The 24,297-nt window shown below is 37.2% G+C and overlaps 7 protein-coding genes and 1 pseudogene across 8 annotated transcripts; 5 read left to right on the plus strand and 3 right to left on the minus strand.

Moving 5' to 3' along the window:
- The first annotated feature begins 1,090 nt into the window (after positions 1-1,090).
- Positions 1,091-4,448, plus strand: LOC121745699 (annotated as a pseudogene).
- A 201-nt stretch (positions 4,449-4,649) lies between these two features.
- LOC121745700 (RING-H2 finger protein ATL16-like) lies at positions 4,650-5,243 on the minus strand. Its single transcript, XM_042139672.1, has one exon. It carries the CDS (start codon positions 5,241-5,243, stop codon positions 4,650-4,652), a length of 594 nt encoding a protein of 197 aa, XP_041995606.1.
- A 3,137-nt stretch (positions 5,244-8,380) lies between these two features.
- On the plus strand, positions 8,381-9,112 carry LOC121745701 (secreted RxLR effector protein 161-like). Its single transcript, XM_042139673.1, has one exon. It carries the CDS (start codon positions 8,381-8,383, stop codon positions 9,110-9,112), a length of 732 nt encoding a protein of 243 aa, XP_041995607.1.
- Positions 9,113-9,546: 434 nt separating this feature from the next.
- On the plus strand, positions 9,547-9,974 carry LOC121745702. The gene is made up of 2 exons (XM_042139674.1): positions 9,547-9,853; positions 9,958-9,974. Exons 1-2 carry the CDS (start codon positions 9,547-9,549, stop codon positions 9,972-9,974), a joined length of 324 nt encoding a protein of 107 aa, XP_041995608.1.
- Positions 9,975-14,412: 4,438 nt separating this feature from the next.
- LOC121743507 (probable aquaporin TIP1-2) lies at positions 14,413-15,568 on the plus strand. The gene is made up of 3 exons (XM_042136816.1): positions 14,413-14,572; positions 14,655-14,905; positions 14,975-15,568. The coding sequence occupies exons 1-3, from the start codon at positions 14,440-14,442 to the stop codon at positions 15,347-15,349; spliced, it is 759 nt and encodes a 252-aa protein (XP_041992750.1). The 5' UTR covers positions 14,413-14,439; the 3' UTR covers positions 15,350-15,568.
- A 256-nt stretch (positions 15,569-15,824) lies between these two features.
- Positions 15,825-17,938, minus strand: LOC121745703 (very-long-chain (3R)-3-hydroxyacyl-CoA dehydratase 2-like). Its single transcript, XM_042139676.1, has 8 exons — positions 17,905-17,938; positions 17,517-17,564; positions 17,344-17,432; positions 17,097-17,147; positions 16,362-16,429; positions 16,225-16,274; positions 16,030-16,118; positions 15,825-15,929 (listed from the first exon to the last, which is right to left on the minus strand). Exons 1-8 carry the CDS (start codon positions 17,936-17,938, stop codon positions 15,825-15,827), a joined length of 534 nt encoding a protein of 177 aa, XP_041995610.1.
- A 672-nt stretch (positions 17,939-18,610) lies between these two features.
- LOC121742966 (40S ribosomal protein S15a-like) lies at positions 18,611-20,524 on the plus strand. Its single transcript, XM_042136117.1, has 4 exons — positions 18,611-18,747; positions 19,606-19,756; positions 19,839-19,999; positions 20,183-20,524. The coding sequence occupies exons 2-4, from the start codon at positions 19,624-19,626 to the stop codon at positions 20,279-20,281; spliced, it is 393 nt and encodes a 130-aa protein (XP_041992051.1). The 5' UTR covers positions 18,611-18,747; positions 19,606-19,623; the 3' UTR covers positions 20,282-20,524.
- A 1,437-nt stretch (positions 20,525-21,961) lies between these two features.
- Positions 21,962-23,231, minus strand: LOC121745491 (transcription factor MYB59-like). Of its 2 annotated transcripts, none has more exons than XM_042139424.1 (3): positions 22,965-23,231; positions 22,716-22,845; positions 21,962-22,646 (listed from the first exon to the last, which is right to left on the minus strand). In XM_042139424.1, the coding sequence occupies exons 1-3, from the start codon at positions 23,086-23,088 to the stop codon at positions 22,232-22,234; spliced, it is 669 nt and encodes a 222-aa protein (XP_041995358.1). In that variant the 5' UTR covers positions 23,089-23,231; the 3' UTR covers positions 21,962-22,231. The 2 variants fall into 2 exon arrangements, with proteins under 2 accessions (XP_041995358.1, XP_041995359.1); XM_042139425.1 differs by having other exon boundaries at positions 22,936-23,195.
- Between the last annotated feature and the right edge of the window lie 1,066 nt (positions 23,232-24,297).

The following is a 24,297-nucleotide window of genomic DNA, read 5'->3' on the forward strand; positions in this document are numbered from 1 at the left end:
TTTTGTATCAAACTTACCCGCTCTGATACCATGATAGAAATCCGTGGGTTCCATCCTAAAACCAATTAGTGATAGGAGGAATACCATGATAGAAATCCGTGGGTTCCATCCTAAAACCAATTAGTGATAGGAGGAGAGGAGAGGCTCATGAGACTTATATAGTGGATTAAGCTCTTTGTGTACACCGATGTGGGATATTTTTTTATGTTCATTTTATGTTTCAATTGCCAACACCCTCCCTCAAACCCTTCCATGATAGAAATCCGTGGGTTCCATCCTAAAACCAATTGGTTATAGGAGGAGAGGCCCATGAGACTTATATAGTGGATTAAGCTCTTTGTGTACACCGATGTGGGATATTTTTTTATGTTCATTTTATGTTTCAATTGCCAACAGTTAAGTTATCGGATTGTTTTGTATCAAACTTACGAAAGTACTATTTTTAATTATCTTTTGGATACAGCTTATTTGGTGGTTTTAAACAAAATATCATCTTCAAAAAAAGAATATTGTATATTTGCTAGTGTCATCCAACCTTACAAGTTTTAGCCTAAAAATCCATGTTTAATTTAAGTACTACTATATTTAGGAGTCAAATAAAATCATAATTAAGTCCACCAATTTTGTGTCCCCAAATAGGCCCATGAGCATGATAGCTGATTTATTGACCTGATCAGATTTTATAAAATTGAGAGCCACACCCTCCATTTCAGTGTGTTCCTGGATGTTTGATGATGCATGCCACATCGCCATTGGTGTTTTAGTTGAACAATATATAGTAGTAGTACTAATACTTTATGCCATATGGAGTACTACAATTAGTCATAAATTTAGGGCTGGATAATGGTTTAGTTTAGTTAGTGCAATATATTTTGTGTTACACACGAATTTGTAGACGTGACGAAACAGTAGCAGATTTTGTCAAGTTTGTCACTTCTGCCATTTCTCACGCATCCATGTGGCTCCAAATCTCCGTACGTAATTGCAGTGGATAACACTAGACAATAATCAGAGGCCTCTGCTTTTCTCACACATAATAAATTCAACCAATCTTTGAAAAAATAAGCTGCAGCAACATGGATTGCATTGCTCTTCAGCAATCATCGTTTCCTCACATCTTCATCACCTCCAAATCCCCACACTCAACTCACACTCACCTCGCACCGATCCCGCCTCCTCATAAAACCGCCGCTCCACCTTGTAAGCTTGGATCATCAGACACCTCTCATCAAATGATGAATCTATCCCTCCTCCCTTCGGAACTTTGGAAGCCCAAATCACTCAAGAAACCATTGATTTCTTCGTGAGCGATGCAGAGGGCGATCCTGACTGTCCATCTCCAGGTTACTCTCCCATTGACCATGCTCTCTCTCTGCATTGCGCCAACAAAAGGTTTGATTTTCCGATTTTGTGATGCAACTTTTGTCACTCATCTTGTGCTGATTATTTGGTGTGGGACTTTTTGTTTCAACTTTGTGCTTGTTGTAGATGATTATGATGGTGATGATCATGTTGAAGGAAACCTTGTCATGGCCGCGTCTCATGTGAGCTCTAAGACGATCGCCTTTATGGTTAGGAACGGCTCGGGTGTAATCTCAGTCGGCATGAAAGAGGAGGACCTTCAGAGGCTAGACCTCCCTTTGATGTCCCCTCAAAATGAAGATAATTCCTCTGCTCCTTCCTTCACTGTCACTGTGGTATAATATAGTATGTCTAGTCTTTCTCATTTTTGATGAGTTATTGCTTTCTTGCATATATCTAACTTATGACTTTAGGTATAAATTAAACACTTTTAGGAACATTGTGATTATATTTAGTTTTGTTGTGATTATATAGGATGCTAGAGTTGGAACATCTACTGGAGTGTCAGCTTCAGATAGGGCAAAAACAGTGCTTGCTCTGTCCTCTCCTGAGTCGCGGCCGGGGGATTTTATTAGGCCGGGCCATGTATTCCCTCTCAAGTATAGGAAGGGGGGAGTTCTAAGTAGAGTTGGCCACACTGAAGCTTCTGTTGATTTGGTAACACTAGCTGGTTTGCAGCCGGTCTCAGTTCTATCGGCGGTAGTTGAGTCAGAAGATGGTTCCATGGCGTCGATTGCCACTTTGAGAAAGTTGGCCTTGGATCACTGATCTCATAAGGTAATGTATGCTCTCAATGTTGAGTAAAGTTAGTTATCTAATGTTGCTTGTGACTTGATGATGAAATATTTGGATATCAGGTATAGGAGAAAGAGGGAAAAGCTTGTTGAAAGGACTGCAGTTTCGCGTTTGCCAACTAAATGGGGCTTGTTTGCGGTCCAAAAACTTGATGTACTATTTATTAGCACTAAAAATACCTGCAAGCATACAGGGTAGATCTAGTATAGCTAAAGGTCAGTAGCGGATATCGAACACAGGGAATAAGATTGCAACTGACTACCATATACTAAGCGTCATATACTATCTAGAGACATGTGATTTTTGGGTTGATTAATTAAACTAGACTGAAAGAAATAAACAAAAAAATGGAAAATATAAAAAGAAATAATACAAAGCAGGCTTAAGAATGTAGAATTTTAGGATCCAAAAACACAATCGACTTCCTTGAATTACGGTCTCCAGAGCTATTAAGTCGATCACAATTATAGATTAAACCCCCTCCCGAGGTGAGAAACCTGTAGATTAGGTGATAGGATTGAAGTCCCCTTCTAACCCTTAAACCCCTAACTCCTAAAATCATATAAGATCAAAGACCTCACTTAAAACCTCAACTCTCCCGAGTTCTATTGAATTAAGGTGTGAATTATCCCTTTTTCCAAGTCAATTATTTCATCTCCCGAGTACTCTAATCAACTCTAACATGTATTCAAGAGGTAGCTAATCAATTGAACATAGAAAGCACCAGACAAATCAAATAACTGCAAGAGCTAACAAGGAAAATCAATCGAATATCTATACCAAAAATTCTACAAAAGATGTTCTACTCATAGACAAGTAAAAACTACAATTAAAGTACGAGACATGAAAGAAATTGATAAAACCCAAGGTTGAATCTTCAATCTTCAGCCTTCTCTTGCCTGGATCTGCAAAGCTCCGCTCCAATGGAAGATGGATGAATTATGTGTGGATTATGGAATGGAAAGAGGTGTAGAGATGGAGAATGATTGGAGGCTCTGAGATAAAGATTATGAATTAGGTTCAGAGGTATTTATAGGCTGGAAAAAGGTTTATTTTTGATAAATTTCGTGCCCTACAAGAAATAGGAGAGATTTGGCTTCACAATATAATAATTTCTTTTCTTCCGTGAATTTCCGCCTAATTTCCGTCAGATTTTGACTGCACTGCGCGATGTTTGTAAAATGGCCATAACTTTCTCCACAGAACTCCGATTTAGATGTTTAAGGTATCCACGCGAAGTTCTTTCGAAGACGAAGAGACTGGTATCTAGTAGGCACTGATTGGACTTCAAAATCGCTTCCATAATGGGCTCGAACAGAGGCTGCTGCACTTTGGCCATTTTTACACCTTTTTCTATCTTTTTCTATCATTTATCAACAAACACGTCAAAAATACCAAATGTATAACATATGCAATATAAGAACATAATTTGCATGATTGACATTTAAAACAAGTCAAATCTAGTCCTTAAAAACATGCAAAATCTGTGTTTGTCAGGTTCACAGTTATCGTTCAAAACTGGATGGGATAGAACATATTGCTCTTGTGAAGGTAAAAAGGAGTATTCATTGTCAACAGAGAGAGTGTTGCAGGTGAAAGTAAGTTTTAAGTTTTGTAGTTTTGTAACTTTGTTGATTCAGGGAGGCATAGGGAATGGACAAGATGTTCTTGTGAGGGTTCATTCGGAGTGTTTAACAGGCGACATTTTTGGATCAAGGCGATGCGACTGTGGCAATCAGTTGGAACTGGCAATGCAGTTGATAGAGCAAGCCGGTAGAGGCATTGTAGTGTATCTCAGGGGGCACGAGGGGCGTGGGATAGGGCTTGGTCACAAGCTTCAGGCCTACAACTTGCAGGATCAAGGCCATGACACAGTTGAAGCAAACCTCGAGCTTGGTTTTTCAGCTGATGCGCACGAATATGGGATAGGCGCCCAGGTCCTTCCATCTTCTAACCTAATTTATTTGATCACTTTACTAGGAAGGAAAAGGCTCACACTGAAAGTGTCTTTTTGTGTTCTTAATCAGATTCTACGAGACGTTGGAGTTCATACCATGCGCCTGATGACGAACAATCCGGCCAAATTTACTGGTCTCAAGGGCTACGGCCTGGCAGTTGTGGGGCGTGTTCCTGTGTTGACCCCCATCACAGAGGATAACATACTGTACTTGGAGACGAAACGCGTGAAGATGGGTCATGTTTATGGATCTGATGTACAAGGGCCACTGTCTGACTTCATCAAATCAACTACTGATAAACAAGATCCAACAGAGGGAAACAACAAAAACTGAATATATCCTGCATGAGACCATGTATCCATTCACATTTTTTAACTACACCATGTATCCATTAATCAATATGAACATTCTTTCTTACATTGTATGAAATGTAAATACACTATTGATTCAAATCTCATTACACACTTTCTAACTAAGACTATCCTACAAAAACCACAACAGAATCAACCCTTTTGTTAACTCTAGCAAATGGCCTTAAGCTGTTACTCGTTGCGAAGGATCACGTCGTTCTTGGTAATGCTCTGATGTCTGTCGATGGAAGTCCTCCCTATTCAGAGCCTCCAGATAGATGTTGATGTTGATTGATGATTCACAAGGCGTATCGAGCTGGCATACATAAGATCTGTAGAGAGGGCAGCTGGAATGAGTTTGAAACCATGTATCAATGCATGAGACATGAAACACATGAGAGCAAACAGGCAGATGCTTCACCCACTCCTCTTGTTCGACTTCACCCAAACAAACTACACACACCGAATTCCTAGGATTCGACTCTCCATCTTTCAACTTCTTGATCTGAGTAATGGGAAGGGAGTGCATGACATAGGAGTCTAGACCCCTGCTCTGGAGCTGGGAGGAGAAGTCCTCAAGATGCTGATTAAGGCGCCTTCGTTGCTCTAGATTTCGCAATAAGCCTATCACACGAAATGTGGCGCAGTTCCTTTCTAGTATCTTGTAGTAACTGAATAGCAGGAAGATGCTGCAAACGAGGCCAACGATACCGATAACCTCAGGATCCCACTTTGAAGAATCGGTGCCCACGGGGGACTCTGTTAGGGATGGAGACATGCTATTGCTATCTAATCAACTAAAAAAACTGGTTCAAAAGGAACTTCTCTTTCAGATAATCACTCAACTGTCTCTCTTTGTGAGTGTCAAAACTTGAGATCAAAACAAAGGCTTTTCTCTCAAGTTAGATCTAGCATCTTATCTATGGTGCTTCTACCATCATTATCAAAGGCTTTTTCTATTGTTGTGCAGGAAGAGAGACAGAGAAACATCGATCATAGTTATAATCCTCCTTCTCATTCCTCCAGTGAGCAACTTTTTGCTGCAAATGCTACTTCTTCCTCCTTTGGCAGAGGAAGATTGTGTACTCATTGTGGTAAAAATAACCACAATATTGAAAGATGCTTTGTTTTGCATGGTTTTCTACCTAGTTTTGGCCGTGGAAGGGGAAAGCCTGTGTATAAGGATTCGGTGCAGCCTAGATTTGTGAATCTAGTGGATGATAACCTAGCTGATTATGGTAATAAAGCTACTTCTAATGCTGCTGGAAATTCTGCAGTTTCAGCAGGTTCTCTGAGCTCAACTATGGAGCAATGTCAGCAACTCATGACACTTCTGTAATCTCAGCTTGGCATGTCGAATCCTCCTCAACTCTCTTCACCTTCACCAGAAAACATTTCAGCCGCACTCATACATTCCTCAACATCTTCATCTCAGATAGCAGCTCCACAGCAGCCTTAATCTCAATTTACTGGTACTGTCTCCTTCACTCCTTTTGTAGCAAATATATCTTCATCTCCTTCATAGTTGATAGATACTGGTGCTACACATCATGTTTGTTGCAATCTATCTCTTTTTCATTCATCTTCGCCAATAAATGATGCTTTTGTGAATTTGCCTAATGGTGGAACAGCCAAAGTAACACACATCGGCATTATTCACCTCACACCTTCCATCACTCTATCCTCTGTCCTTTGTGTTCCCTCTTTCACTTTCAATCTCATCTCTGTCAGTTCCTTAACTGCTTCCCTACCTTGCATTGTAAATTTCACTCATGATTCCCTCACCATTCAGGAAACTTCACAGGGGACTTTGATTGGGAAGGGTAGACGTGTTGGCAACCTATACACTCTCATTGTTGATTCTGGTACTACTTCTAATACCTTTGTTTCCATTCCTATTGTGAATTATGTTGTTTCCATTGATACTTGGCGTATGAGATTGGGACATCCCTCCATAAATAAACTCAAATGTATCTAAAAAATACTTCAATTACCAAATAAAAATCTCTCTGTTTGTGACATTTGTCCTTTAGCCAAACAGAAACACTTAGCTTTTTCATCTTCAGAATCTATATTAGTTGATCCTTTTGATTTGATTCATTGTGATGTCTTGGGACCTTTTAACCCTTCCACCACATAAGGCTTTCACTATTTCCTCACAATAGTTGATGATGCATCTAGATTTGTTTGGACCTTTTTGATGAAACATAAATCTGATGTCAAAGACATTCTTGTCTAGTTCTTCACCACTGTTCACACTCAATTCTCAAAGAAAATAAAAGTGATTCGAACTGATAATGCTCCAGAGTTTTCCATCTCCTCCCTATACACTCAATTTGGAACTATATTGCAGCATTCATGTGTTGAAACTCCTCAGCAAAATGCTAGAGTTGAGAGAAAACATCAACCCCTCTTGAATGTTGCTAGAAGCTTTCTTTTTCAATCTCACTTACCTGTTCATTTCTAGGGAGATTGTATTTTGACTGCAGCTTACCTAATAAACAGAACTCCATCATCTGTTTACCTGAAAACATTACTCCTTTCCACATTTTTTACAATAAACAACATTCTTATTCCCACCTAAAAGTCTTTGGTTGTTTGTGCTATGCCTCCACTCTTCATAGAGGCAGAGATAAATTTTCACCAAGAGCCTCAAAATGCATATTTTTGGGATATCCATCAGGTTATAAAGGCTATAAAGTCCTCGATATAGACGTCATGCAAGAATCAATCACCCGCAATGTTGTGTTTCATGAAACCATTTTTCCTTACTCTCATCTCACTCCATCTTCTTTACCACATACTCCCTTATCTGCCTCACTAAACACCTCACAAAATTCAGCCGCACAAAATTCAGATACACAAAATTCAGCCGCACCAAATACAACTTCTGACCTCTCCATACTTCCACAAAACACCCTACCTGCTCCCATCACTACCAGAACTAGGAGACAAGTAGTTCCTCCATCTCATCTGACTGACTACTTGTGCAACTCAATTTCCTCCGCCACTCTATATCTCATATCTTCCTACTTCACTCTGTCAAATCTTTCCCCAACCTATCTTCGATATGTTATTCTGATGACTGCAGTGTTTGAGCCAGCTACTTACTCCACTGCTCCTATTCCAGAATGGCATATGGCCATTCAACATGAACTGGCTGCTTTGAACAAAACTGAAACTTGGTACATCACAAGTTTACCACCAGGAAAGATCTCAATCGACTGCAAATGGGTGTTTAAAGTAAAGTTTCATGCTGATGGATCTGTAGAAAGATACAAAGCAAGACTTGTTGCTAAGGGGTATACACAGTTAGAGGGTGTGAACTTCCTTGATACTTTCTCTCATGTGGCAAAACTCACCACAGTGAAATTCATATTAACACTTGCAGCTATTTATGGTTGGGATCTCTGCCATTTGGATATTAGCAATGCTTTCTTGTATGGAGATTTGGAAGAAGAAATATATATGAACCTTCCACCTTGGTTGTCTGTTGAGGGGGTCGAATGTAAGCTAGGAACCAAGCTTGTTTGCAGACTTAAAAAGTCCCTATATGGTCTGAAGCAGGCATCTAGACAATGGTACATGAAATTATCACAAGTTCTGAGTGGTTTTGGTCTTCAACAGTCAGCCTCGGATCATTCATTTTTCTATAAGAAAAGCAGCTCCAGTTTCTTTGGCATTGTGCTGTATGTTGATGACATTTTGGTTGCTACAAGCGATAAAAGAGAGATTGAAAACTTTAAGAAGTTCTTAGCTCAACACTTCAAGTTTAAGGACTTAGGCATTCCAAAGTATTTTCTTGGTTTGGAGATTGCTAGAAACAAAGATGGGATCCTTATATCTCAAAGAAAATATGCAATGGATCTGTTGAGAGACACAGGTTTAATGTGATGTAAACCCTCATCGGTTCTCATGGATCCTGCTAAACAGCTAGGACAAGAGGCTGGAGAAGTAATGGCAGAGTCCTCAAAGTATAGGAGATTGATTGGTAGACTCATGTATTTATGCATCACTAGACCAGATATAACATTTGCAGTGCACAAGCTCAGCCAATATGTGTCCAAACCGTGTGAGGAACATTGGATAGCAACTGAGAAGATTCTCAAATACATCAAAGGAACTCCTGGACATGGCCTCTTCTACTCTAAAGATGTTGAACATACCTTGAGCATTTTCTCTGATGCAGATTGGGCAGCATACCCTGATACCCGCAGGTCGATGACTGAGTATTGCCTATTTCTGGGGACTTCTTTGATATCTTGGAGAGCCAAGAAACAACACACCATCTCAAGATCATCAGCAGAGGCAGAGTATAGAGCCATGGCTCAAGCCAGTTGTGAGGTGGTATGGGCAACAATATTGCTTGGAGATTTTGGAATAGTGAGAAAGAGAGTTATTCCTTTGTACTGCGATAATCAAGCAGCGGTGCATATTTGTTCTAATCCGGTGTTTCATGAGCACACCAAACATATCGAGATTGATTGCCATACAGTGACAGAAAAGTTTCTAGAAGGGATCATCAAACCCATGCACATTCGAAATACACTGCAACTTGTCGACATCTTCACTAAACCTCTTAGTGCAGTGGCTTTTCAAGGTGTCTTGACCAAGATGAACTTCAAAAGCTTGTACAGTCCATCTTGAGGGGGGATATTGAAGAATGCAGCAACGAAGATCAACGTGAAGAATAAAGAGAAACACGTGGGAGTGAGCTAGCAAATAAGTCGACCGTTAGAGTTAGTTATAAGGGTTTGATTGTGTAGGATCAAGTCCATGTGTTAGCATGTTCTCGTTCACATGCGTATAGTGTGTTGCATAGAACTATAAATAGATAGTTTTCCCTCATTTCTAATTTTTGAGTTTGAATGAGAAATATCTTTTTCTCCATTTTATCTCTATATTGAGAATTATTCCTCCACATTTGATTTTACATTTCTTATATTTAAGAAAGAATTAAATTAAGGAGCACAAAGAAAACATGAAGGCAGCAAACATCATGACTCCAACTTGAGATCCAAATTCCTATTTAAAGTCATGTCTACCGAAACTAAGATAACAACAAGTACAAGCAAGAGGCAATGGCGAAAATAGGGATGACAACATACCTGATGCTGGTGATGTGCACAAGCATGATATTCTCCACTGCCTCGGCGCAATGCCAAGGCGACTTCCAAGGCCTCATCCAGCAATGCTCCAGATTCGTCCAGCGACCGGGCCCTCAACAGGCCCCGTCTCAGGGCTGTTGCAACGTCATTAGGGACGTCGATCTGCCATGCATCTGCCAGCATGTCAATAGCCAAGTTGAGAAGATAATCAGCATGCAAAAAGCAGCTTTTGTTTCTGCATCCTGTGGCAAGCCACCAGCTCGTGGAACCAAATGTGGAAGTAAGACATCAAATTTTCTTTCCTTTTTTACATTAATTCAGTATTAGTAGTATATATCATATGCTATATGGTCTAAGTTTTTCAAATTGTCTCTTGTTTTGCAGGCTATACTGTTCCATGAGAAATAGAAGAGCAACTACTGGTACACTGCAAAAAAAGAGTACTGCTTTGATTTGTGCAATAAATTTGAGAGTTGTTTGTTTTAGATTTACGAAATAAGAGTTGTTTGAGATTCTATACATACCGAAAATTGATCTACAAACTAATGATTTTTTTAGTTTAATTTTGTGCACTCATCCCTATCTCGGACATTAAACGCCTATCCAATACTCTTGGAGCAATTTAAGAAAAAAAAGACATACAAAAAGAAAATAAAATAGATATTCCCGGTAAAGAATTTAAATGGAAACATGAATTATTCATACTAATAATTTCCTATGTTCTTCACAAAGAATGGTTGAAAAAATAAATTGCAGTTGGTTTCCCGATTTATTTTTGTGAAATGATACAGTAGTTTTTATTAAATTGTTTAATTTAATAGATTTTTTTCCTGAAACTAATTCAATATATGAAAGTATCTCCCTCTCTCTCTCTCATTCAGGGTAACATCTGTGAATAATTCTGCCAATTATAATAAGAGAGCGGGCATCTATAATGGGATTTTTTTGGGTACAGTTTTTCAAGTTATAGGGTATATAATGGTGAAAGACTGAAAGTTAAATTGTTATACCTTAATTAATTCTGGGACTGTAAAAGGGAAAAAGTAAAAAAAAAACTGTAGTAGAACGACTTGAATCTGTGAAAAAACTCGCAATTAGGTCCAATGCGCTAATATTATTGGGCCTACAATTAGGTCCAATGCGCCCATTTTTTTAGGCCTACCTAATAATTTGCAAATGGCAGAAGTCTTCATTTTTACCTTGTCACGGTTTATTTGGGCCGATATAATGTAAACAGAAGCCATAAAGGAAAAAATAAATAAATATTGGCATGATCACAAGTTTTTAAGCTTAGGTGTTCGAGATAATTTTCTGGTCAATTTCATAATTTTTAGAATTGAAATGTAAAAATCCTAACTTTTTAATTTTTATTAATTGTTCTATAATTATTGAGTTAGAACTAATATGACAAAATCAATTATAATGACCACAAAACTAGTTGTTTTTGTCTTTTTACAAAATGATACTCCCTCCGTCCTATAAAAAATAAGAACACGTTTCTTTTTCATCCGTCCCATAAAATTATCTCATTTTCATTTATGAAAAGTTCTCCCATACTCATTACTCATATACATCAATTATTTACAACTCATGCCAATATGACCCATAATTAAATACTTAACAATAATGTGAGTCTCACTATCCACTAACAAAACTATTTTAACTATCTGTCTTTTCATCTCTCTTATTTTACCAATTATGCATTAATTCTCATGTCGTTCCAAATGTCCTTATATTTTTGGGACGAATGGAGTATCATTGTATTTTAAATGTTACTGAAAAGATGTCTATATATCTAAAACGTGTTATTTTGTTGTCATATTATATTTGATTTAGTCACATTAATTTTAATTTAAATTTTGATTATCATATAATTTTACATTTCACCTTTAAAAATTATGGGATTGATAAAATATCAATGAAGCATTGTGATTAAATGAAATTATCCCTCTTATTAGTTATATATTAACGAGGCATCTGTTGGATTCTCCCATTGAGAACAAATCTGGGTTCCACTTATTAGAAGTAATTCGTAAAACAGAAATCTGGTGTATGCAATTAAGTGATTAACCCTTTAGAAATAGTTTACAAGTAAACCGGTTTGAACATATTTTTATTAATCATTTAATAAAGATACAACTTTTTAATTCATAAAATAAACACGATCAAAATATTACGGTACGTGGCTAGAATAAATTATTATACATGATCTTTTCTTCGGTTACCTTAATTTCTAAGTCAAATTTCTTACGAGCGTGAAAAAATAATAACCAATTCATTTACGAAAAATTGGCCACTTTTATTTGAATCGAATTGTATCATCCGAAAATTAAAGAAAAACAAACTCGATCTGTTACGAATTTAAATTTCTAACGGAATTTAATATTTCAATATGATTCGACTCAATTTTTCCTTATTACAAATATTTTGTTCACCCCAAATTTATCTTTTAGCAGTTAATCCTTTATTAAGTCAAGTCATAGAGGATTATAAAAAGTGTTTTTAATAATTTGATAAAAATTGATGGTATAGTAGGCATGATGTTTCTTTATAAATGAAAAGGAATATAAGGCTACCTGAAAAGTATGCAGCACCTAGCAAAACACAATTATAAATTTAATACCGGGTTTGTTACGGAGGAGAATATCATATCTTTTATAATAAAACATCACTACTTAGCCTCTCTAATCTCTTTGTGTTAGCCGCCCAAAAACATGGTAATTAAAAGATAAGATAAAGAATTAAAGAAAACTATATATTCATATAAACCAATTCCACTATTCGCCGACTATATATTATTCTAATATAAGAACAACTCGTTATCAAGAGGCTCCTTTCTTACTTTGTTGAATTAAAAATAATTAATCATGCAATAAAAAGCATCTTAGCCTAATCATGACGGAAAAAATATTACTAAGCACGATGATGTGTGTTGTTCATCTCACAAGATAAGTGACGAAAATATTTGTTAAAAGGAACATTAGTTATGGACTTTTCTTTGTTTATCTATTGTTTAAAAGATTAATACTATTAAGAAAAGAAAAGAAGGTTTGTGGCTGTAAGTTTTTGTAAATTTATTTGACATTATTGTTTCCTTTTTGTAAATATGTAAGACCTTCATCACTAAAACCTCTGTTTTTACCTTCCTATAATTTTCTGATAAATTGATATTATCGGCGTACGCTAAATGCCGAATTAAGTTTATGATTAGTCAATCAATCAAAATATAAAAAAAAATATACTCCCTTCATCCCATAAAAATATGTGCATTTTTCATTTTCGTTCATCCCACAAAAATATGTGCATTCCATTTTTGAAAAGTTATATCAATTTAATAACGTAGGACTCATTATTCACTAACACTACTTTAACTACCGTTCTCCTCATCTCTCTTACTTTATCATACAATTATCTTCATCTTTCTTACTTTACCAATTTTGTTTTAATTCTCGTGCTATATTTATTGCCCATATTTTTATGAGACGAGGGAGTACATGAAAAACATTTTTAGCTTCCCAAGATATCCTCGCCAATAGTCAGGTGACTAATCTCACATGCCAATGGTTAGTGCATTAAGTGGTACGAGACTGACTAAATAGTTTACTCATTTTACATGGATAAGGATGCTCAAGGAACGAACCACCGCGCGCACCGATCGATCATTAGTTTGAAAGGCCTAGATTCTACATTATCACAAACGTTTTAGTAGTTATTATACGGTGACAGCGACAGCGACGGGTGGTAATCAGGAGAATTTGAAAATTAATAGATACTCATTTGTTATTCCTTTTAGAGGGATATAGTTACAATATATAATCCTCTCAATGAGCAATCATTTGTGGACCCTTCCCACCTCATGGTCGGCTATAATATATTTTGTGGCAGTTTAATATAATGGATGATCGTGCATAGTTTAAGATTTCAAGTGATGGAGCATTTTATCCTATTAGCATGTTCCATATGCTCGATGGTATCATTAAGTTAAGAAATGGATTGATCCGCTAAAAAGAATGCCCCCAAACGTGTGAATAATTGAGCCCACACTGATATGCAAAAACTAAATAAAAAGTCAACGAAAACCCAAAGGGTCCATTTGATTTGGTTGACCATAAATAGCAACATATAGATATGTAAAATTGAGGTTTTCGGTTGGAGCACGAATTAGATTTACACAAAAATAAAATGTAAGGTGATGCTTCGTAGGAGTATTATGAATTACAAATCAAAACGATTGTTTTACCCTCAATTCGAAATTTTCTGGTTTTTAATTAGCTATTGATTAATTAAGCTAAACTTATAATTAAATTAGTTATGAGGAGATTGACCATGCAATTAAATGATCGGCTAAAATTGTGATGGTTTTTTAGGGTATTCAATAAGTAAAGCCTAGTATATTGGGGATAATTAATGATTAAATATGTGTTTAATATTTAACTAAACTTTTCTTTAGTTAGGCTAAACTTTTCGCTTTTACTCGGTAAGTTCACGATTATATTCACGATCAAACATATTCAGACCAAATCCACAATATTAAAAGAGCAATTCACAATTAGATATGGAGTATTTTTTTAGTAACATATTCTTGTTTGTGAACTATGGGATAAAAAGGTAAGAATAAGAACTTTTTATGTACTTTGTAATAGTATTGATCTTTAAAAAATGGAGTATTTTCATATTTGAAAAATATTGATAAAAAGTCAGTTATGTGGAGTATCACTACACTCCACGGAAATGACACGTGGCAAGATTAGAAGAAATTGGAGGCGGTCTTTTAGAGAGTGAGCATGTATAAATAGAGTGGATGCACATATCACATACACAACACAACCATAATTTAGAAGAAGCTCAGCACAGCAAAGCATCACAATGCCGCTGGCTAGAATCACCCTCGGATCTCTGGCTGAGGCCAGCCAGCCCGACGGCATCAAGGCCGCCATTGCCGAGTTCATTTCCATGCTCATCTTCGTCTTCGCCGGCCAAGGCTCCGGCATGGCTTTCGGTACTAATCCCATTCACTCTATATACGAGCATATAATATATCACCACCTATTTTTGCTTATTCAATTTCCTTCTCTCAACAGCCAAACTCACCGACGGCGGAGCAGCCACCCCGGCCGGCCTCATCTCCGCCTCCATAGCCCACGCCTTCGCCCTCTTCGTCGCCGTCTCCGTCGGCGCCAACATCTCCGGCGGCCACGTCAACCCCGCCGTCACCTTCGGCGCCTTTATCGGCGGCCACATCTCCCTCTTCCGGGGCCTCCTCTACTGGATTGCCCAATTGCTCGGATCCGTTGTCGCGTGCTTGCTCCTCAACTTCGCCACCGGTGGATTGGTGAGCACATTATTCATTATTTGTAATCGATCGATCGATCTGATTCTGACGTTGATTATGTGAATGCAGGAGACGTCGGCTTTCGCGCTCTCAGCCGGCGTGTCGGAGTGGAACGCAGTGATCTTTGAGATAGTGATGACCTTCGGCCTCGTGTACACCGTGTACGCGACCGCGGTGGACCCCAAGAAGGGAGACATCGGGACCATCGCCCCCATCGCCATCGGTCTCATTGTGGGCGCCAACATCCTCGCTGGAGGCGCGTTCGACGGCGCCTCCATGAACCCGGCCGTCTCCTTTGGCCCGGCTGTTGTCAGCTGGACGTGGAACAGCCACTGGGTGTACTGGCTCGGCCCCTTGGCAGGCGCAGCCATCGCTGCTCTTGTCTATGAGCTCCTCTTCATCAACCAGAGCACCCATGACCAGCTCCCTACCACAGATTACTAATTTATTTCTTCTCTTCTCTTCTCTTCTCTTCTCTTTCCTTTTTTTTTTGCCCTTTGTGCAGTGTCTGTTGTTTCCATTTACCTCCAACTGTCTTGTATTATCATGTATGCTATCACTTGTCTTATTTCTTTGAAATCAATTCTCAAGTTTTTTCCTTGGTTATTCAATCATCATGGGTGAATACAAAATAAATCTCGAGTGGGGATTATGTTTTCTAAATATTTTTCTATGACATGATTTAGAACAACAAATTCAAATGATATAATATCCTAAATGGGCTGAGAACAGCAAATTCAAATGGATGTATAACGATCAATTTATTCGCTTGAAACTGTCAACCTTATTCACTCTGTTTTGAGTGTTAGGATAAGCAAGGGAATAGCTCAACGAAGCAATAATACCCACAACACAATGAAAATAAAACACTAAAGCCTACCTCTTTTGAGGCAGCAGATTAGTTAATAACGATCTATTCTCAGCTTCGCTTCTTCTTGTCTTGTTTTCCAAGTTTGGATCGACGTTGCTTGAATAAGTGAAGGTAAAGTTTCAACCACAAAAATGGATAGCAGAAAAGAAGAAGCTGCACAAAGAGTTCAATCATGAGTTTTGAGTAGGCTGGTTCTGGTAAAGAAACTATACTATCTATGAAGTAATCATCTTTCTGTGGAAGTGAGACGTACCAGCACGAAGTAGTAGTAGCTGAATGGAAGGCTATCTGCATATAGATTTTCCTCCTTTATGAACAGAAGCACTTGGTACATAAGCCACACTGCATCAACCATGGGCCTCAATTTTAGTCCAGATATGTGAAACCACAACATTAAATACATATACTGAATGAATAGAATGAGAATTAAGTAGTTGGTCATGCTTACTTTCACCAGGAAAAACTCCAATAGGGTACAAGACAATGAATGCATTGTACCTAACAAAGCAAAGATTTACAATCAAATAAATGGGGGAGGGGAGTATATATTTCCTCAACCTGCAAAAAGCTAATCAGAACATGTACCTGATTAAAGTGATCCATTTTGGTGAACTGCCGATGCAGTAGAGTGCATAATGTGAGTACCTGATCGCCTACAACAGGAGACGTGATGCAAAATGGCTTATATATGCAGCATAAATGACCGTCAAGAAAGATAATGGAGGACATAACGTGATTTCAACTATTAATCAGATAAATTTTCCTTAACCACAAAACAGAAGTATCATAACTTCTAGAACCAGGGTCGTAAAATGCACACGGTTGAAACGGAAATCTGCAACCTTTTTCTCTATTCATTTGAAGTTCACAAAATACTAATCATGCTAAGTTTTGTGATAGAAACAGTGAGAAGAGTGAACAGAAGTGAATGCATATAAATAAGATAAAGGCTGAAGTAGATTTATGTTTATACTGCTCACAGTTCCATAACTAACTTCAACATAGAATATGACATTAGCTTGTATTTTCTGGGATAGGGAAACCAACTCAACGTCACAAGTATGCGAACTACTGCAGGTGGGAGAAGATATCTGGTGTTTTCATTCGGTGCGTGAAATTGTTATACCTTTATCAAACCAGACATTCGAGAATCTTGACTATTGCTTGCATTATGTTTAGTGCATTAGCAATTTCATACAGAAAACAAGAAGATGAACTGCCGACATATAAAAGAGCTATTCATATCTTGATCTCATGTTAATTTTAAGTTCATTGTCACAACATAAACATAATGAGGAATCAATAGAACTCCCAACTCACCTCAGATACACCCCAAGCAACAAACGTGGTCTTCAAAGGTAGTTCCTGCACCTACATCAAATAAATGGCACAATAGATTCCTGTCATTTTTAATCCCCCAAAAATAAAATATTCTAGTAGTACAAAGGAAATAATTATCGTTATGCCATCGGTTTGTGGCTGTTGTGCTCAAACTTTTTCCACAGTTTATATCAATAAATATCCAACTTTAATGCAGAAACAACATTATAAAGTCGAGAGCACAAACCTCTGAAATTCGACGAACAATAGCAAACAAAAAGTGAGTCCTTCCTCCCCATTGCATCAAGGGAAGCAACACACCACTCGGCATAATTCCTCAAATATTTAAATTTCAAAATTTAGAAAACAGTGAAACTTGGTGTGACTAAAAATACCAATATCATTAAATCCGTAACTCACCAACAGCCCCATGAATAACTTCCAAGAAGGCAAGACTTTGCAAAATGCCTTGACCCCAAAAATCAAGAACAAAAACAGAAACACAAGTAGAAGAAGAGATATGCGCTCCGCAGTTGTGACATTTCCAATGTGTGGAGATGGAGTCAGTGTGGTTGATTTCAAGTTACAACTACATTTATTTCGTTTTTGACAATTAACGTTATAACCTCAGATTCAGAACGTCAGGTCGCATCGCACCGGATCGAAATGTTTAGCTGCAAATCGGTGCTTCGTCCCATCCGGTTTGCACCATACAACCAATGGAATGTCAAGCCGTCTTGAACCGAGTAAGCTGGCCAGTTCGACTTCCAATTCTTAACTCTACAACCATATTACTACTACAAATTACTCTTATATGTAAAATCTCGATTTTCTGTGTACATACGTGATTTTTATTTTTGTCATCAACATGGAATTTTTGTTGCTAAACTCAAATCAATTTTGAAGATATAAACATACATCAGTCTAATTTCTTTTGGCTAGTATGGATTTTTTTGTCACTTTTAGCATAAATCATAATCTGAATCTACTTTCAAATGGAATTATACTTTTATGGTGAAACATGTGTCTCAAACCTCAATTGCCAATGATTAGACTCCCATAAATTTCTGCAGGCTTTTTCGAACTTAAACATTAAAATAAATGGAGTAGAATTTATACATCCTGGCGTCAAAATAAGGAGTTCATCAAATAAGCGATTTCCTATTCCGCATCCCTATATGGATGATATAACTTAATTATATTGGGTAATAAATATTAAATATGGATGATATAAATGACTTTATATTTATTTTCTCAATAATAAATCTGGATTATAGATTTCATATTTTTTATAATATTTAATTGCGTCTTATAATTCTTTTATATTTTTGTGTACTACTACTATATTTAATTTTATTTTAGTGATTACCTATCCAATCCAATTTTGAAAAAGTATGGACTAAGCATTATAAAGGGTATTCTGGTAAATCTGGAAATAGAAATAGAAATAGAAATAGAAATAGAAATAGAAATAGAAATAGAAATAGAAATAGAAATAGAAATAGAAATAGAAATAGAAATAGAAAAGGAAAATTGACAACGAAATTCATTTATAAGCCCAAACCCTAATCCGTAAACAACACTGCTCTCAACAGAAGAAAAAAAACTTGCCCGGTGCAGCGGCGGCCACTTCCTCCTCTTCCTCGTCCAGGTTATCCTTCGTAATCTATATCGCTAATTGCGCTATATTTTATCGCAGCTCACTTATTGTGTTGGTGAATTGAATCTTTCGTTGCTAAATGTTCGATCTTTTTTTTCAATTACGCATACGTTTGTTTGGGGTAAAGGTATGAACTGCTTGTCGTTGAAATGGTACCTGTGCGATATTTGGAGAGATTCGATATTTCAAATTTTGGTTTCTTCTTGATGTTTTACCAGAGGTTTAACTCCTATTCGATGTTGCTTCAGATTATCATGGGTTAAATCGAAGATTTAAGCAGAATGGGGAACCAAGTTTATCTTTTTTTAATATTATAGTTTGTAACACTCGATGGTGTCCGGGTATAGTCCTTGGTTGAATGTTTTACAGCCTAGAGATACATCTGAAATATCTATGCTGGGAAGAATTTGTCATAAGCTTGATCATATGTTTGATTTATGCTTCTGTCACTTGTTTTTGCATCTTCTCTTCTCTGTAGATATAAAAGTTTCAGCTCTAGACTTGAATTATTCATTTTCATATGATTATGTGACAGTGCAATTTATTACGATTATGTCAGATAATATGTTGATGCACATATCCTCTATATATCAAACTGTGCATTAGTTGCATTCTGTTGAATGCAATTTCTAGCTGGATCAGTGAAGTATATATGCAGAATGATTATGTCGAATTACCATATAATTTTATTCATGATGCACCCTCTATGCAAAACTATTTAGTTTGGCAGGAACTTTTATCTGTAATGTTGCAATGCATTGCACCTAGTCAATCAAGTATTTTGTGCTTGTAATTGGGATCATAAAATTATTTGTATGCCTACTTATTTTTGCTATTATCTTCAATCAGGTAAGGCAGCTTCACAAGATGGTGAGAGTCAGCGTTCTGAATGATGCTCTCAAGAGCATGTACAATGCTGAAAAAAGGGGCAAACGTCAGGTTATGATCAGGCCTTCATCAAAGGTCATCGTCAAGTTTCTTTTGGTCATGCAGAAGCATGGTATAACTGTATTTCCAGCACCAGTCGTTATTTTAATTATTTCCTATTGCATGCATTGATCCTTATGTGTACGTCATTTCAGGATACATAGGTGAGTTCGAGTTTGTTGATGACCACAGGTCTGGAAAGATTGTGGTTGAATTGAACGGAAGGCTAAACAAGTGTGGTGTTATTAGCCCTCGGTTTGATGTTGGTGTGAAAGAAATTGAGCCTTGGACTGCTAGGCTCCTTCCGTCAAGACAGGTAGAAAATGTTTCCTTGAATTTTTCTTTATCATAGCCGTAGACTATTAAGATTAGTAGTACATTAAGCACAAAAGATATACTACTATCATTCTGTATTGGTCCTGTTCCAGTTGTCAAACATTCATATGTCTGTGAATAAGGTTAGAAAATTGTTTAACAGTATTCATTACTTTTGTTGCAGTTTGGTTATATTGTGTTGACTACATCTGCTGGTATCATGGATCATGAGGAAGCTCGGAGGAAAAATGTTGGAGGTAAAGTACTGGGCTTCTTCTATTAAGCTGGCCATGATGTCTGTAGCTGTCATACAGTTGCATGCCTGGTCTGTTTTTCTTCTCTATTGGTAATGAATTTTATGTTAAGGTTGCAATGGCTTAGGTGCAGCTCTTTTTGGCTTCATGAACTGAGACATTATGGATTGTCGTTATAAATTTTGGTGACTGTTTTATACTTATGCTTCAAGTTGAATGTTGAGTTGTTGACGATTGTTTTGTTTTTGCGAGTTAATGCCTCATTTCTAAAACCACTTATTATATTTATAAAACATGGTAGAACTTCTATGATTTGTAAATGCCATGGTTTCATCTTGATAGAATATATGATTGATAGAATATATGATTGAATATTATTATTTCGATTTATGTTGCTATGAAACTCAATGTTTTAATAGGTCATGAAGTAAGTCAACTTAGTTCAAATGATGGAAATTATCAGGGCTTTGGCTCATCTCAAAAGTTAACCCACTAGCAAACTATGGATTAGCATATAGCCATATACTGCTACTTTTATCCATTTAATTTAATCTTTAAAAATTTAACCCGCTAGCAAACTATGGATTAGTTTATTCTATTGCTTAATGACATTCTTTTGGGATGTCCTATTTAAAGTTACATTTTTCTAAAATTGGAATATTATTCACTATCTATTTTATTTTTATTTTTTTGCACTTTATTAAATCCTTAGTTTCTGTGTAAAATAGTGTAATAAAGTGCAAAAAAATAGAGTAGTTTAGGATGTATTTCCCAATAATATGAATCCTGATTCTATTCTGTGTAAGATTTTTAAAATAGTTTATGATGCATTTTTTTACACAAGATTTTGATATGAATCCTTTTTTATATTCCAATTTCATTATTAAATCCTTATTTTTGAATCTTTTTTTATCTAAGCTAATTCTTAAAATCAATTTCATTTAGTTTGTGTAAGAATCATTCCATATCTAAAAAAGAGTAGTTTAGGATGTATTTCCCAATAATATGAATATAGTGTTTGTGGAATTGAAAAGTTGGCTTAAAAATGTAATTTGTTTAGCTATATGTTGGGATAGGATGGCGATGAAAAGGGCAATATGCTTAAAATTAAATTACCTGATCTGTACAACACTCATCTACATCCCATAAATATGTGTTTGCATTTTATTCCTTATTGATTGGATATTCGCAACTTAAGGGTGACTTAGTAATATAATGCACTCCTTGTGTCACCATTATATCACTTCGCCTCCCTGAATGATCTTATCTCACCTTGCTGATTGTTGACACACAAAAAAAACATACAGACACGTATGTATAGTAACTTATAAATTAAAGAATAAGTGTCGACAATATTGAGATTGGTGAGGAAAGATGGTGTGATGGCTGGTGAATTACACGAAAGATTAAAAAAATGAAGTAGAAAGTGCGTAAAAGCAAACCCATGAATAGCACTATATATGAATATCTGGGGTGGATTGCACCTTCATCATTATTAAAATTCGACTGTACAATAATATGATAGCGATGCGCTCTATCCATGGCTCATAATCACACAACAAACAGCCGTCTACCTTGACTTTGTTTATATGCTTAATATTTGAATTACTCCTCGTAATTAACCTTGAATCTTCTCATCTCCTCTGTTACAAAAGTATCTTCTTGATTCCATTAAATTATGATTACCATCATGAAGCACACCATCCTACTCATTGAGACATAAAGCATATATATTTATATCAAAACATGAGCCAGACAGATAGGTACAAATTAAGAGAGGTTATTAGAAGAGAAGCTAGCTCTCTCGTCTATTATTAGAAACATGCAAACCAAACTACTTAAGATTAACGACATGATGATAAGTAACTGCTGGAGCCCTAAACCTATACAAAAAGTTGGCACCTGCCAGCTTATACCTGAAAACGACACATATTAACAAATCTTCTTAATTACTATATTTATAACTTAAAAAATGAATGTTAGCCAGTCGTATGGTGATTGTAAAAAGGGAAAGAATCGTAGTTGAGCATCTTGCTCTCTTCCTCATTAATGGACCACATAGCTTTGAGATCATTCGTTGGGAAATCCCATACTGTGATTGGTTGGGCTGTCAAGTTGTTGTTCTGCTCTATGTCCTTCCATATCTCATCCATGGAGTAGACATCCTCCGCAGCCGGCTTCTTGCTGACAAAGTCCTCCATCCCACCGGTGTCGTAGAAGCTGGGGCCCTTGGTTGCGGTGGAAGAGGAGGAAGTGAGGGATGACGAGGACGGAGATTGTGGAATGGCGGACTTCTTCTTCTGTTCCTGAGCCTTCTTCCTCATGTGAGTGCGCCAGTAGTTCTTGATCTCGTTGTCAGTGCGACCAGGTATTTTGCGGGCGATTCTCGACCATCTACCATATAAATTCAGGTTAGGCAGTATATATGGATTAGAGAAGGTGAACATATTAGTAGAAGCTAACCTGTTTCCCCATTTGGAGTGGAGTTGGAGAACGAGGCGCTCTTCATGGGGGGTCATCTTGTCCCTCTTGAGGCCGGGGTGGAGGTAGTTGACCCAGCGGAGACGGCAGCTCTTGCCGGTTCTTTTGAGACCTAGGGAAGGAAGGAAAGAAAGAAAGAAAGAAAAAAGGGTTTAAGCGAAGGGCGATGGAAGAAGGGAATCCATGCCCCAAACAAGCCTACCTATTTCGCGTCTCCCGCCACCTTCAAACCTGAAACTTGGGCTATGAAATCCCAGCGCCGGTCTCCGAATAAGTTCACGTAGAACACCAACTGAACGTCCTCTTCTTCTGTCCATGGCCCCTTTCTCATTGACTCATCTTCTTTCCCCATCATCCTTTCTTTAATTACTCTAGCTTGATTGTTTGTCGATGTGAATGATCCAGTATGTATATATATACTAATACTAGTAGTGGTGGGTGTGGGAGTGGGGTAGTGATGAGTGTATAGTAAATTATATTGTGGGGTGATATGTGAAGATGGTTATGGAAGGCAATATATATAAAGGGGGTGGGTGGGTTTTTGTTTGCTTTTCTTTTAGATAAGTGGTTGATATGTTGACGTAACATTCATAAGTGGCCTTCCATTTGCATTTGCACCTGCGGCTTCATTCCCATCCAATTCTACTATTCCACGGATTCTTCCACATATTAACCACTAGAATATACCATATGTTATGCCATCTTTTATGGGGTTCACCTTATTATATACTCCTACTCCACATACAAGACTATTAGTAATTGCTTGGGATGCTTGAATTTGGATTATCTAGCTTAAGACAAATTAACCAAGGAAATATGTATGAGAAGAAGCCAGACTGTGATGAAGAGATTTAGGCGAGTCCCGTGATGATTATGATTATGATTATGATTATGATTATGATTTCTTCGTCATCAGAATTGGATCTTAACAATTTTCGCATTTACTTGTATGTTAGAAATTATAATGACGATTATTATTAAATTATAGCCTAGATTTTAGTTCCATAGAGATTTTTTAGTCGAACTTAAGAACATCACAAATATAGTTGTTTACTTAAGAGTCTAGTTACAATATTCGATTAGTTTTAGACTTAAAAAAACATTTATGAGGTTGTTTGTTGGATTTTTTTTGTACGAGAGAAAACACATGCTCAAGCTTGCAGTTGCAGCAAGTTATTGTTCAACAAAACGTTCAATAAAGCACCGCCAAAGCAAGAATTACCCAACATCCTAGCCAAAACTGAAACATCGAATCCTAAAATCCCAAGAGAAAAGCTAATGAGGAGGCGCAAACTAAAACCCCTAAATCCTAAACCCTATCCAAGCCCCTTTGCCTAGCGGTAAAGGGCGCTGGATACCGCGTCCATCCTGGAGGTCACGAGTTCGACCCTGGGAGGCGCAACTTGGGATTAATTTTCCTTGGGGGTGACAGTTGACTAGTCATGTATCAGTTCTGGGGTCGGCAAGTTGACTCCTTTGTTCCCAAGGAGACAACGAAGCGCAACTCGGTGGTAAGACGCTTCACCTCCGACCGTTAAGTCGGGGGTCCAAGTCACTTCAGGGG

The sequence above is a fragment of the Salvia splendens genome, chromosome 8 (genome assembly GCF_004379255.2).
Source record: "Salvia splendens isolate huo1 chromosome 8, SspV2, whole genome shotgun sequence".
In the NCBI taxonomy this organism is placed as follows: Eukaryota; Viridiplantae; Streptophyta; class Magnoliopsida; order Lamiales; family Lamiaceae; genus Salvia; species Salvia splendens.